We start from the raw sequence: 14,986 nt of genomic DNA, 5'->3' as shown, positions 1-14,986 counted from the left end.
ATAAATACCAGATCCAAAAGTTTTTTAAAAAAAGTCCCAAAGTGGTTAATGTTATTTCCTTTTCCTGTCAGTGATTAATATACACAGAGCTGAACCTGATATATGTGCACGAGGTTGACTCCCTCAAAGACAAGACGCTGTTATTATCTCGCTTTAGAAACGATAAAAAGAGCAGAAATGAATAAAGTAAGACAGTGATTCTTTCCCCGAGAAGACTTGATGGAACGTAAAATGGAAGCAGTTACGTTTAATGTAGATAATCTTCTTTTCCTTTTCACTCTTTCTTTCCTTCTCCCACCCCCCCCTGTTATTTCCTCCACTTCTCCTGACAGAGCTGAGCAGAATACAGGAGCGACGCGTAGAGGACGAGACAGCTGGCGGAGAAATGAAAAGTGCAATTTAAAAAAAACAAGAGAGGCATGATGTGTAACCACGAGGCAGCAATGGAGGCCAGGGCTGCAAATCAGAGGAGGAGGGGGCGCGTTTATTAATTGAACATTTTTTTCAATTATCTTTTAGTGCTCGCTTTGTCCTGCTGCAGAGAAACATGGAGACAGAGAGACGTCCTTGGGCTTTTTAGTTTCAGAGCGGTCGATCTGGCTTCATCCCGAGAAATGACTTGCAAATATCTCTAAATATTAAAGTGTTTTATCTTTGTTTGTGTCGCGAGCTACAGCAAATATCAAGACTGACACCATCAGCTTCTCCATTTCTACTTTTAACGCTCTCAAATCTTCTGACATTCCCCAGCTTCTCAGATGTTTTCCTACTGACCGGAAAAATTAGGCTGAGAACTCAAAGTCATCTTTGGATTAAAAAAAAAAGAAAGAAAGACTCTTCTTATCTATACTGTAGCTTCTATGTTAAATATAGTGCCAATACTTGGCGCAATAAAATGAGGCTAAATCCCTGTTTGGCTGGACTTTGTTCCAACAACAGAGGCTCAAATATGAAACTTCATACCCTGGAGGAGCCTCTAAAGAGACGAGAAACAGACACGGATCCATCTCCGTCTGTAATATGTTGCTGTCTGGCTTTATCTGAAGAACTGCAGATACCTTCCACAGGCCAGACGCACACTCGGTCAGATTCTCAGTGGAAGATGCAACCATCCGCTTCCTGCCACCTCCATCCACCGCTCAGGATTCAGCTCCACGTCTCTACGTCCGCATAAACACTCAATCTGCAGGTTTTGTGTGAAGCGGGACCATTTCTCTTCACTCGGGAGAGACGCCACAATGCGAAACTAGAACGTATTTTCCAATCATCGACCAAAGTGCACAACACAATCTTTACTTTGTTGCACGTGGAGGCACAACACAATCTTTACTGTAGAGAAGATTCCTCTTCACTGCGTCGCATGTGGAGTTGATTTCTTTCAAGCTGCTTTACAAAATACATCGACCGCGCGGTGCAGGAGAGCCGCGTACAGCGTAGCGCGAGTCGAACTCAAGCGCCGAGCGAAGCAGCAGAGCGCCCCGACCCGCTCGCATGAAAACATAATGAGGGGATGATGCTCGGAACGAGCCGTGGCGAGATGAAGCTTCAGGGAGCCGGGACTGAACCGCACCGAAGTTGTAGAGCAAGCGTTTTGACAGCTGCTAAAAAATCAGCGCTCGTGTCAACTATTTTTTTTTTTTTTATGATATTTTTATCGTATCATCTGTCGCTTTGAGCTGTTGCAGCATCTTGTAATTGAGATGCCAGTGAACGTGGAGAGCTTACGCGTTTTAAGTTTGTGGAAAAGGGGTAAAATGCAGAATATACAGCGTTCACTCGTCTCATCTTATTTATTTATTTATTATTTTTTCTTTTTTATGATGCAGGGAATCACTGGAGGGCTGCTGAACAGATACAAGCGTGATGTGCACTGCATGCCCGTGTGATGTCATCGCTAACGCTCGGAGGGAAATGCAAACACGTGAAGCGAGGGCGCGTCTGCAGATTACGTCGACAATGAAACAAAGTCAGCTGTCAGGTTTGCTCCTTGAAGGAAAGCAGCCCGCGAGTTTGTGCTCACACACACACACACTCCTACTCGCCTGTCAGCCGGTTTTTACTCTGCAGTAAAGAAGTAGCTTCCTCGTATAAAACACACAGTGATACACACCTAGAGGAACACACACACACACACACACACGCATGGAAGTCTAAAACTATGAGGCACTCGAAAGTGAGCGTCTCTAATCCTGCAGCAGAGAACCTCACCTCTCTAACCGGGCGGCTAATCAACACTTCTGACTTCTCTGTGATTCACTCAATCAAATAACACAAACACACTTCAGACGCACAAAAGACAGAGTGTAATGTAAACCAGTGAGAGCGGAGTGCAGAGACAAAAACCTCTTTGCACGACCTTCCATGACTGATTGCTGTGAAACTGGATCACACAACTTTACTATTATTATATATTTTTTTGTAATCAGCTGAAATCACTGTTTAGAACAAAGGAGCCGTTTGACGTGTTGTAAAAATGTGAGATCAGTCAAATCAGTTTTATTCCCGAGGTTTAAAGGACCAAGCACGAGGCCCTGCCTGTCACCGATACCACAGCGTTTGACTCCATGTAACTCCTGGCTACGGCAAAAAGGCCAAAGAGGAGCTGAGGTGGGATATTGTTTCCCAGGCAACAACAAGCTGAGGCCACGCCCACATGTCAAACAGGAAGCGGCTGTCGTCTTAATTCAGCAGCACAGGGTCAGAAACAGGTGAGTTAGGTAAGGATTCACCCACATACTGATGTAATGAATGGATAAAACTAGAATAACGGCTGGAAACGTTTATTCACGCTGTAAAGAGGTCTATTTTAACTGTATACACCGATCAGGCATAACATTATGACCACCTTGTTGTTAATATTGTGTAGGTCTCCCTTGCAGCTGTGACTCATCAGTGAATGGACATGAACCTTGTGTGTTAGTGATGTGCCGATCGATGCTGAAATATCGATACCAGGTCTTTAAGCTCTAAAATCGATGCTCAAATCAAAATATCGATACTTTCGATACTTCAGTCATCGGAAATAATGTAGGAACGCAGTGGAAAGGAACTAAACTATTGAGTCGTGGCAACACAACAAACCTTGTGAACCTTGTATCGATATCGCCGATACCAGCATGAATTTTACCCAGTATCGGATCGGAAAGGAAATACGTGGTATCAACCTGAGGGTGTCCTGTGGTGTCTTGGTACTTGATCAGTTTGGGATCTAGTGAATCAGCACCTTGTGATTTTCACAAAAAAAGAAAGGCAATGTTTGTGTATGTGTGTGTGTGTCTGCATCAGGCTGCATCCTGCTGCCATCAAGGAGTGTCACTGCTGTGGGGTGGGGGGTGTCTGGTCTGGTCTAGGTGGGTGCTACATGTCTAAATGAATGAATGTCAGGTTCAAAAGTTTCCGAGCAGAACACTGATTTGTCACAAGTTGGTCAATAATAGTCACTTCTCCTGTTGTCATAATGTTGTGGCTGATCAGTGTATATATGATTTTAACACGCAGGTCTGTGGGAATTCACTAATTTTTGGAGGCAGCCCTGAGTGAACATTTGAGTTGACGTCCAGATCTTAATGTATAATATTAATTAAGAATGTGAAGAGTCGTCACACAACAAACTGACACAGATTCAGAGAAGACCATGCTCATGAAAAAAATAAAAATAAAAAAATGAAAAATCCTCGATGACCAGACACATCGAGCTAAAGCAGCTAAAGGCCCAACAGGGTCTTTAAGCCTCACAGCTTATAGACTTACTCAGACTCGCTGTCGCCACACAAGCTGAGCGCACACACTCTGTCCTGGTGTGTTTCCTCCACCTGGATGATCTGGAGTGATCTGCTCATTCAGCAGCTAAACATATAAGCCTGCCCCCTCCCTGCAGGAAAAACACTACAGCAGCAACCAACTATCTGTCCGGTCACCAGCGTTGACGTGACACGACGGTAAAGAGGCAGTAAAGAGGCAGAAAATATGAGTGAATAAATAAATAAATTAAAGAATTTAACGTCAGGTCTCACGTTAAAAGTTTCAGCCCCAGAAACTGAGACATTTATCATCTGACACGAGAAACTTTTTAGAAGCGAAGGTTTTCGTTGAGATGTTTCCGGGTGTGAACACTCCTCTTTCAGGCTCAATACTCTGCATTTTGCATGTTCCAAAGAGAACGCTTCATGCATTTTGAAACAGAGCCCGAAGACCGAAATGCTCTGGAGCTTTTCGGCTTGGGATCGTTTTAGTCCGTCTTCCTGCTTTCTGGGTGTAAAGTTTGGAAACTGGAACGCATAATAATTCCGCCCCTTTATTAAAATATTTCCTTCTGTCTTCTGCCTAATATCAAATCTGTTAAAGAGTGAGCTTTTTTCTTATTTGTCCTGTGGTTTTCGCTCCCAGAAGAAACAGGGAAGCTGGGCTGGCGTCCAGCGCAGCAGGACTTCACGCTAACAAAAAAAAAAACAAAACAACACATCTGTGTTTAGAGGAGTGGTAATCTCCTAGTCGGTCACAACGCCAGGTTTTTACTGGAACGAGAAAGTCTGGCCCGTGGGGGACGTTAACCTCCTCTGTTTTCATGCATTTCTGGTTGTTTAAAGAATTTAAAGTCGAGCTAAAAAAAAGCTGAATGACGTTTAATTATTAAAAACAGAAAAAAAAAACATAGTTTTGTTTAAAAAAATCAATTGTTCTGAATATTTTCCACTCATCTAAGTAAAAAACACAATTTAATGTCTGAGGTTGGGAAGATTAAAAGAGTAAGAAAGAACTTTAAGAATTAAAGTGATCTACGCCGATCAGGCATAACATTATGACCACCTTCCTAATATTGTGCAGGTCTTACATGTGCCTCCAAAACAGTTGGGACTCATTAGAAAATGGACATCTGAGGGCGTCCTGTGGTGTCTGGGTGTCTGGTCTGGTCTATGAGGGTGCTACATGTCTAAGTAACATCCACATGAATGAATGCCAGGTCCAGAAGTTTCCCAGCAGAAAAGTTATTCACTTCTCCTGTCAGTGGTCATAATGTTGTGGCTGATACTGAGTGAATAAGTCAAGATTCTGAGACTCGAGGTCAGATTTATATGACTGAACGTCTGTGGTCAGACATGTTATTTGCTCCACTGTTTACTCCTGTGAAATCCCTTTCAACCTTTTCTTTAGGAAAAAAAATAAACAAATAAAAAAAAAAATCTATTTCTCAAGTTTTCTGTGTTGATCCTTGGGCAGGTCCACGGACAGAGGTCCACAGAGCTGAGACCTTTTCAACAGACCGAGTTTAGATATTTTATTTACTCAAAAGACTCGTTTCTTCCGACCGAGGTCAAGGATCCTCGGGGCCGGTGAAGACGTCGGCCTCGAACGTCCTTTGATTCCACTTTTTTTTTTTTTTTTTTTTTAATGTGATTCGAACCACACGCCTCGTACACGACATCATGATGTCGGAGCTGTTTACTCCTCAAGAACGAAGCAAACACTGAGAGCTGAGTGGGCTCCGTGATAATTCACTTCACACTTATTTAGCTGCGACCACAGTCTGTCTGTATCGATCTGGGAGGTGTGAACCAAGTGTCAAGTTATAGTCAAGTCAAGAAAAATGTGGCATAATAGATTAGTTTAGGGCACAAGAGTCTGTGACAGAGTGCATTTAGACTCATAAGGATACATAATTACATTATTATAATTCTAAGAATCAGTTTTGCAAATGAAGAACATCAAACAGAAAACAATGTTCTTCCAGGAAATAGTTGATTGACATAATTTCAACAGGTTATTTATTTGTGCGTGTTTGAAATTACTGGAAAAAGAGCCTGAATGAAGTTGGTAAACTGTATTTCCGTACAGACGGAGCCACGAGCGGCCGCGACTGCAAACCATAAAATTGAATCCACTAACCTGAACACCATAACGGAACATCTGCAGCCGTCTCACAGCCGGCGACGTTAAACACAAGTGGGTCATAAACTCTTTGATCACCTTGTTCTCGCAGCGTTCGGAAGCAACAACGAGCGACTGGTTTAAAAGTCTGAAAGACGCTTTTCTTAAAAGTTCATTTCACATGATTGTTCGATATCGACGATGTCCTTTCTGATCTGACACTGAGCAAAATTCAGGCTGGTATCGGCGATACCGATCCAATACTTTGAGTAAATGCAGATTAATGTTTCTGGTAAACCTAAAAAATCTCAAATCATAGCTTCATAAAGAATATAGACATCAGAGTAATTTATTTATTTATCTTAAACTCTGAAGTATATTGAGGTAATGGCCTCATTTACTATATAACCAAGCTAATACAAAACGAAACATAAGACCATTAAAATAAATTATTGTTAAGAACTACAATAAAATGAAAACTTCCTCGTATTCTATGTTGTGGTTTAACCTGAGGTGTAACACAAAGTTTGTCATGTTGTCTGAAGTATCCAAAGTATCTATATGTTGGTTTAAGAGTCAACTTTAGAGCTTAAAGACCTGGTATCACAAGTATCAATTCGCACATCACTGATATTAAGCTACACTCGTTTCACAACGAGTTCAAACTCGTGTTACATGAAGTGGGGTCAGACCTGCAGGGATGCTTTTATTTTTTTCTTTTATCTTTTTTTTGGCACCAAATAGAAGAAGAACTGACTCCTGCAGAAGTTTATTATTCAAAGCGAAGAAGAAGAGAGTTGAGGTCGTGTACGCGGGAGGAAATAAAAAGCCTGAATGTCTCTGTCCGACCGAAAAGATGAACGATTAAAAAACCTCTTCACTGGGGAAATGAACCAAACCAGCCTCTTTTGTCTGAACATCAATGCTGAGGTCGCCATCAGAGGATGAAGTCTGGCGTCTCCGGCTGCCGGGACCATGTCAGCTAATACAGCGCCACCCTCGCTCTGAGTGAAGTCAATTGCTCGGCTATCTGGCATCCGGCTATCTGGGTTTCAAGGGTCAGAAGCAGCGGATGAGAAGGGTCGTTCGTTTAAGAAACGCTCCGAGAATCTTAAGTGCTTTTCATTTTTTATTTTTTTTAGGTGGAAGTATGTGAATAGGAGGCGGCTCTACTCTACGGTCTGATGTGAGGAAGCACTGCAGAGCGACACTCGTAGCGAAGACCTCGCTGAAAACAGAATGAACCAAGAAGAAGGAGGAGACACGAGGACAAAGAGCGACGTCAAAGCCGGTTGACAAGTTTCCTTTACGGTTAAAGAAGCAGTGCTGAAATTCAATTTGATAAAAAAAACCCTTCTCTCCCCTCTTGTAATTATCAGACAGAGTCCAGATAAATGAACAATGGTTTGTCTTGCAGGCCACGTCCATCTGCTGAATCTTAAAAGAAACAACACTTTTACCTCTATGGCTTCTTTCACTTCATGGCTTTCACTTTATTTTATTTAAATGAACCAGAGAATGTCAGCAAATAGTGTCTTACCTGCACATTTAGTGGATATTTCTCATGGAGGCTGGTGGTGAATAATAATAATAATATAAAAAAATACTGAATTCACCAGAAGTATGAATCTAAAATGACACTTTTTCATGCATTTATGCACAAACAAGGGTAGGTGCAAAAATCTGAGAAATAGGAGGGAAGAGTTCATCTTCCTGTGCCTGACTATTTATACCTTTACACCATATTTACCGTATATTTTCCTCTAATAGTGCAGGTATCTCTGAATCTGAGTGAATCGGTGTAAAAAACTGCAGTTCATCGAGTGGCCACTTGAGGCTCCAAAAGGGAACAAATCCCCATAGACCCCCATGTTAAAAAGCCTTAAAAACAGCATTAATAAACATGTTTACAGCCGGGTACAAAAAACGATTTTGGTCCCAATAGTTTATTTCACTTTTCATGACAACTGTACGGGGGTGAATGTTTTTTCTGACTCATCATCAATGTATTTTTTATTAAGGCTTAAAATTCTGCATAATTAAGGGCGTTCCCGCTTTGAGTGACAGGTGGTAGCCTGAGCTAACAGGTAGCAGAGAGTTGGGTGGGCGGGTCTCGACGTCCGACACGACCCCCATGTCCATATTTGGAGTATCCGCGTGTGGGCGGAGTAAAGCTCATCCAACATGGCGTCCACAGGCTCCGCCCACTTCAGGCTTCTTAATTGGTTGGACAACAAGAGGGATAAAGAGGTGGAGACTTACTCAGCCGATACCAGAGGTTTCTTAAATCTTTTTGCGCCTAATATATAAAAATGAATGGATTAAACTCGAATTATTTTGACGTTTTATTACTGTATTCTCTATGAGTAATGTGCTCTCATCGTATTTTCAGTGTTTTGTGGAAAATTAAAAAAATATAAATGAAAAAATTCTATCGAGCTTCCTCTTCTAAACATATCGTGAAAAATAAATTAAGCTCATGTTTTCTAACCATGAACCGATCTCACAGCTGAATGGAGCCGAACATATAGTTGACCTGAGCAGATCTGGCACCTACACTGGACTATGTGTTCATGTAAACCAGGGGTCTTCAACGTTTTTCAGGCCAACGACCACAAACTGATGGAGTGAATAAGTAGTGACCCCATACCTACTATATGTGTTAAATATAATAAACTCAGCCTAGTGCTATTTATAAATATACATCATTATCATGTTGAATTCAATATTAAGCTGTTCAGATAATGCACAGGTTCTAATATTTTTTTTTATTTTAAAAATGTACAATAGTAAGGTGACCACCTGCCGTAAACACACACACACACACACACACACACACACACACACACACACACACACACACACACACACACACACACACACACATATATAACATGCCCTGTTAGCTTCTCTTCTGCTAAACTCTCAGCCAATTGCAGGGAATCTGACAGAGTCAGCGTGTAATACGCAGCCTCGTGATTGGCTCAGCAGCAATAGGGGGCGGGGCCTACTGTGTACAGGAAGCTTAGATTGACAGGTCTCGGCTACTGCAGCGCTCTGTGTGGAGACAGCTCCTGTAAATATGTTGGACCCATGTTAAAGTACATCAAAAAATAATAATTAAATTGTGGAGTATTTTTTAAATTTTTTTTTTTTTAAATGTCTGATCAAAGATTTTGCGACCCCCCTGTTGAAGACCAATGGTGTGAATCACGCTGGCAATTAATTAACACTGACCACTGTTAGAGGAAATACAGTATTAAAGAAAGAAAGAAACTAAGCAGACACCCATTTAAAACGAATAGCTACTCGAAAACCAAACCCAGATACACAAAACCTGAACTGACCCGGACTAAAGAAAAAAAATAAAAAATAGGCCGTGACGAATTACCCCCCTAAGTATAGCGCAGAACACTGCAACAGCAGCACAGTGGGAGAGGAGGAAGGTATCCAGAGGAGCAGGGAAAGCAGGACAGCGCTGCGTTAAGTAAATTGGTTCCAGGGTCCAACGAGGAGGCCTCTTCCAGCCGGCGTCGGGAGGAAGGAAACTTCATCCGCACCACATCTGCCGGAGTCTCAGCTGGCCTGGCAGAGGCTCGGCTTTGACTGGATTAACAACAAAAGCCGAGCTCAATAACTAATAGGCCTCTCCTTCCTCCTCTCCTCTCCTCTTTCTCCCGTCTTGCCGTCTTCCTTCTCCTTCAGAGCGAGGAAAGGGAGATAATGCGGAACACTTTTATGCCTCCTGCTGAATTAAACATGCAGAGAACAGCTTGTACTGGGTGCTAAAGCTGAAGCAGGGAGGAGGGAGGATGAAGGGAGGAGGAGGGGGGGTATGAAACAGGAGGATCTATACAATCCCACCCCTGCACACGAGTCTCTGGAGAAACGCTGAACATTTCTTTACAATTAGAAAGATCTGTCGTGGAAAGACGGCGCTCGGGAAAGCTAAACAGGTCGGCCTCTTCGCACTAATTGGCCGCCGGTTTCTGGCGTGGAAGTGGCCATTTGCCGAGTGGAGGGGGGTGGCACGGCACGGCACGGCACGGCACGGCACGGCGCTCGGAGAAGCTCCTCCGAAAGGCTTCCCTCCTGCCCACCTCCAGCTTTCATTGTCAGAGCTGTAAATCCCCATCTTGCCAATCTCCCATTCCTCCTCTCACACACTCTTGTCATCTCCAACCAATCGGGCTCCACAAGTAACACATCTGCCCATCTCTGACTCCGGGCTCGACGGTGAATAATTGACAGTGTTTCAAACGTTCTCCGTCTCAGGTGGTTTGCAAAAAGAAGAAAAAAAAACTGCTGAAGTTTTCTCATCCTCCCTGCAGGGGCTGGGGTTTCACTTTCTGTTCTGCCTCTCTCACACTCTCTGATCTGAGAGGAGAAAGTCTCTCTTTCTCTCTTTCTTTCTTTCTTTCTCCCGGCCTGTTTGGCATTCCCCAGATGTAGCGCCTGAACCACCTCCGTTCCAGCCCCTTTCCCTCCCGACTGGGCCGAGTGACCTGTCACGGCGTCCTCTGCTTAGCATGGGGCGCCGCGGCCCGACCGGGACGGGACTTTACAGGGGGTTCGCGTTCACGGCCGCAACCTCCCGGAGCAGCGGAGCGTGCGGGTATAAAGATCACAGGCGGACACTTGTCGCCGGCGTGACCTCGTTTTTCGTCTCACCGGACGGTCTCCTGGGACCGACTCTCACCGCAGGTCAACACGGTTATCACGCTTTATTTTAATAATGGTCCCAAGCGCCATCTCAATCCATTCATTACCTTCTGGTTCCTGAAAAGAAACTGAAGATGTTTCTCTGCAGTTTAATCTCCTTCAATGAAGCAGTGGCTTTATTAATATTAAGGTCGTTTTTTTTTATAATAATATAATAATTGTCATTTCTTCTTGCTTTTCACACGTCTTTTTTGACGTAAAAGCACAAATGTGATCTCATGTTAGCGCAGCGACGCACAAACGTCTCGCTGTTTGCCACCGGACCTCATGCTGTGTTTCATTAAAGTCGGAGGCTCGAACTTTGTGATTTCAAACTTCAGAGAATTTCCAGATGAGTGACAGCGAATGTTAAGACAAGCTGGTGCTTTTTCTTTTTTTTTTATACCAGTTATTACACAACTAAACAGTCAGTGTGCAGCCTCCTAGCATCCATTTGACACTGAGTATTAGTTTATTTAAACAAATAAACAGATCAGGCATAACATTATGACCGAATATTGTCTACGTTCCAAACCCATTAGAGAGACTAAGTAGGGACCTGATCTAATCTAATCTGTACGTGGAGCTTTGACTTGTGTCGTATCGAAGGACAGAAGTGTTGGTTTGGCAGTGGCAGATCTACTGAAGAGGCTAAACATCCCAGAGCAGGTGCACATCACTACCAGGTGCCGAGGAATGAGAGTCTGGTATTTATAGACTTCATAGACTAAATGGTTTCCTTTTATTGAAAATGGGTTGTGCAAAAACAAAAGTAATGACTGAAGAGAAGGAGTTTTCTGGCTGCGGGTGCATCCATGGTACAAGAACCTGGGACTAATCAGGTGCTGAGAGGGAAAAGGACGCTTCCAAAAAAGCTTTATTTTCAGGGTGAAACCGTTCAAACATACAAAAAAATTAAAATTAAAAAAATCAATTAAGATATCAGAACATAACATGAACTATTGTGGCTGAACTTTTTTGTTCTCCGGAGTTGAAAAGCCTCGGTCTTGGAGCATGCACGCACCCGGCAGAGTAGAAACCATCACACTTTAAACGCTTTAATCCCATTAATCCGCGGTGTTACAGTAAATAACATGTGATACGCGTGAAACCAAAGCGAGAGCACGGCTGCTTCTCAGGTGACTTTGACTTTTTAATTGGCAACTTGTCCGAACACACGATACGAGGCTTCATGAAGTGATACAACGGTCTCATTCACAGAACAACAGACTGCACGGTGCGTAATGTTCAACAAGAATCAACAACCAGAGAGAAAAAACCTTCTTTATGTGGAGGAAGAAGCACTGGAAACAAAATAAGCCAGATCTTTAACCCTCGTTGGGTGATAATAGAATATATTCTTAATCTGAGAGAGAGAACGAGGCCCGTCCCCCCCAACGTTACACATCTCAGTTTCCATCTGTTCAGGTGCCGAGACATTTCTGAAAACTCTCGTTTTTGCATCTGCAGACGTCTTTCTGTTGAAGCACGACGTTTCATTTCTGTGTTTACTCATCGCAGCCCCAACCGCAGAGAACAAAACCCGGCACCGCACACAATCAAACACGTCCACGGTGAGCGGCTGCACGGTTCTGCTGCGACGTGTCGAGCTTGAAAAGCTTGAAAACAGAAAATAAAAAAAAAGGGGGGGGGATGCGCTCAGTTCTGCTCCTCGAGCATGTAGCACCTGTCTACTTTGCTCCTCTCTGGTGCTTTAAACGCGTCCTTGTTCTCTCTTTGTCAGTTTTACAACGTCGCCAGGCGTCTGCAAAGAGGCGTGATCGGGCTGCAGAAGACGCTCCCGAACGTATCCTTCCACCGTCACCGTCACCTCGGAGGCTTTTAATTAAACAGTTTATTGAAAAAAAAAAAAATAATACATTTGGTACTCTGAAAAAAGAAAAGAAAAGAAAAGAAAAAGCTTGGAATCAATAAGGCAAAAGTGTTCCAAAAAACATAAAAAGCTAAATCTTCCCGACGTTTCTTCCAAATCTTTTGCACGTTCAGCAAATTCTCCAAAAAACTGTCACATTGTCTCATTGTTCAGTTCCCACAAACAACCAGTGAAACAAATTCTGCCCCGTCAACAGATGCTTATTTTTTTTTTTTTTAAACAAAAAAAAGTGTTGAAGAAGAAACCAAGGCCAGGGAGTTTCATGGGGAGTTTCATTTCATTTCGAATGACTTCACATCCTTGGACCTGGACCTGACTAATCCAAAGGAAAAACATCCTGCGGGACAGAATTAATACGTGGAAAACAGCCGCCGCCAACAAAGCCGCTGAACATTTTCGCCTCGTCGAACGCGACCCAGATAGGAACACAAATACAAGTTATCCCCTTCTCCGCGAGCGCGCAGATCGGTGGCACTTGTCTAAGCCGCCCATTATGTAAATAAAGAAAGCTCAGAAAGATGAGAGGGGGAGAGGATGAGTGGCGGGAAAACGTACAAAGGAGACGGAACGGGAGGGAGGAAGAGAAAGAAGAGGAACTTAGAAGAGAGAGTTGCAAAACAAAGAAAAGTACATCTTTTTTTTTTTTTTAAACCATTAAATGAGTCATTACCGCCCCAATGTGGAACCGTGTGAAACCCCCCCCCCCCCCCCCGAGGCGAGATCAACACCATTACACAACAGTAACAACGACAACGAGAACGACAACAATCTACAACAGCGAGAACGACAACAACAACTGTGCTATAGTGAGACGGCGCCCGATATATGGATGATGCACACCATTAACACCACAGCCGGCCACACAGCGGCGCACACTGTTCAGTCTGTCACGTCGCTCGGCTTTTAGTGGCCCTCGCTCCGGCGCCACCCGCTGGGAGAACCAGGTGGTGGCGCAGGGCGCAGCTCCGGAGTCAAAGCAGTCGCCGGGATTTCGCAGAAACGACCGGAATCTGCGACAAGTTTTTTTGTTTTTTTTTGAAATGTGAAGTGTTGTTGCGCTGCAGAGCGTCATGTGGCCACGTCCACTGGAGCCTGTGGGACAGTTTAACATGGAGGAAGGCGAAGTTTTGAATCTTTTTTTATTTATTTTTTTTGTTGTTGTTGAATAGTGATTATCGTGCTCCCGGGTTTTTTTTGCAGATTACGTTTTTCTGTTTGAGTATAAAATACAAACTATTTAGTCACTCGGCACATGATCACACACTTTTGCGAAGCTGAAGAAACGAGAACGTAGCGATGAGCAGCGTTGCGTCAGAGTTGCTGTAGTTTCTGCTGTTTGAACTCGGCAGTTATTTGATTTTTTTTTTCCTTTTTCTTTTTCTTTTTTCCCCCGTTCTGTAACATCTGACTGACACCGAATCAAATCCGTCTCCATGTTAACACAGTTAAACACATATTCAGCCACGCGCCTCTATTCCCACCACGTGCTTCCTTTCACCGGCTTCCTGGAACTTCTTTCCGACTTTCTATTTGCTTTTTTTATGATCCTTTAATCCTCTTTTCTGGAATTATAGGAAGTTGAAGATATATCTGATGGCAACTCTTTAATCAGGTTGAATGTTGAGCATGTGGTTGTTCAGCTGATGGAGGTGAAGTTGATTTATCTCGCGGTGAAGTCTGGCTCCTCCTCGCCCCTTTTTCCCTTTCTTCCCCTCCGTCCTCAGACGTAAATGGCAGTCCGGGAGATGACGGAGCCGTCTCTCTGAGACTCCATGTCGTCGTCGAGGTACACGTCCATTTCCTCCTCGGCGCCGTGGCCTCTGTGGACGTGGTACGCCGGGGGCAGCATGTTCCCGCCTGCCCCGACGCCCTCGAACCTGTCGTAGCGCTCCTCCTCCTCCTCCATGCTGTCGTCCAGGTCGAACTTCCTCCTCTCGGCCTCCTCCATGTCGCCGCCGAGGTGGTGGTGGTGGTAGTCGTTGGCCTTTTCCGTCAGGGTCCCGGTTGCGTCGCAGCCCTCCCGGTACGTGTAGATGGGCCCGTTGTTGTTGGCGCCCGTCCCGTTCTTGTTGCCGCCGCCGCCGCCGTTCCCAGAGCCGGCAAAGAGCAGGCACGCTTTGTTGCCGTAGTCTCCGCCGTTGCTGCCGCCGCCGCCACCGCCCCCGCCGCTGCCTTTCGCTATGGAGTCCCCGCTGGTGGTGTAGCCGCGCCGCTGCTGCCGGCGGCTGCGGGTCAGGAGCACGGCAACGAGCGCCACGACCAGCAGCAGGGCCACCAGGGAGCTGACGACGGCGGCCGCCACTACGCCGGCGCTGGACGGGTCCTCCAGGGCTTCTGCAGAAGGGGTGGAGGGGGGTTGGAAAAAAAAAAAAAAATGGGTGGAGGAAAAGAAAGAAGGAAGGAAGTGATGGCTGGTTTTTTTTGGAGGAGGCATTCACAGTTCTTCTCGTATTGTAAGTACAGCTCTTCTACGTGTGTTTCAATCCTCTTATAAGTGTGTGGTAATGTTCTCCTCAGTGTAATCCC

General features: G+C 44.4%; 1 protein-coding gene across 3 annotated transcripts in view; it reads right to left on the bottom strand.

The window, feature by feature from the left end:
* The window catches only part of pvrl2l (PVR cell adhesion molecule related 2 like), a 309,617-nt gene that overhangs the window by 118,431 nt on the left and 176,200 nt on the right, over positions 1-14,986 (bottom strand). Inside the window, exon 7 of one of the 3 annotated variants that reach the window (XM_047605221.1) lies at positions 11,289-14,794. The exons of the other annotated variants lie outside the window; for them this stretch is intronic. Within the exon in view, the coding sequence (XP_047461177.1) occupies positions 14,181-14,794 (614 nt within the window). The 3' untranslated portion in view covers positions 11,289-14,180. Of the gene's footprint in view, positions 1-11,288; positions 14,795-14,986 lie in introns of those variants that run through there. 3 annotated transcript variants of the gene reach the window in all.

The sequence above is a fragment of the Mugil cephalus genome, chromosome 14, assembly GCF_022458985.1.
Source record: "Mugil cephalus isolate CIBA_MC_2020 chromosome 14, CIBA_Mcephalus_1.1, whole genome shotgun sequence".
NCBI lineage: Eukaryota > Metazoa > Chordata > Actinopteri > Mugiliformes > Mugilidae > Mugil > Mugil cephalus.
The sequence above is the reverse complement of the archived record's forward strand: the minus strand, read 5'-3'. Positions and strand labels throughout refer to the sequence as shown.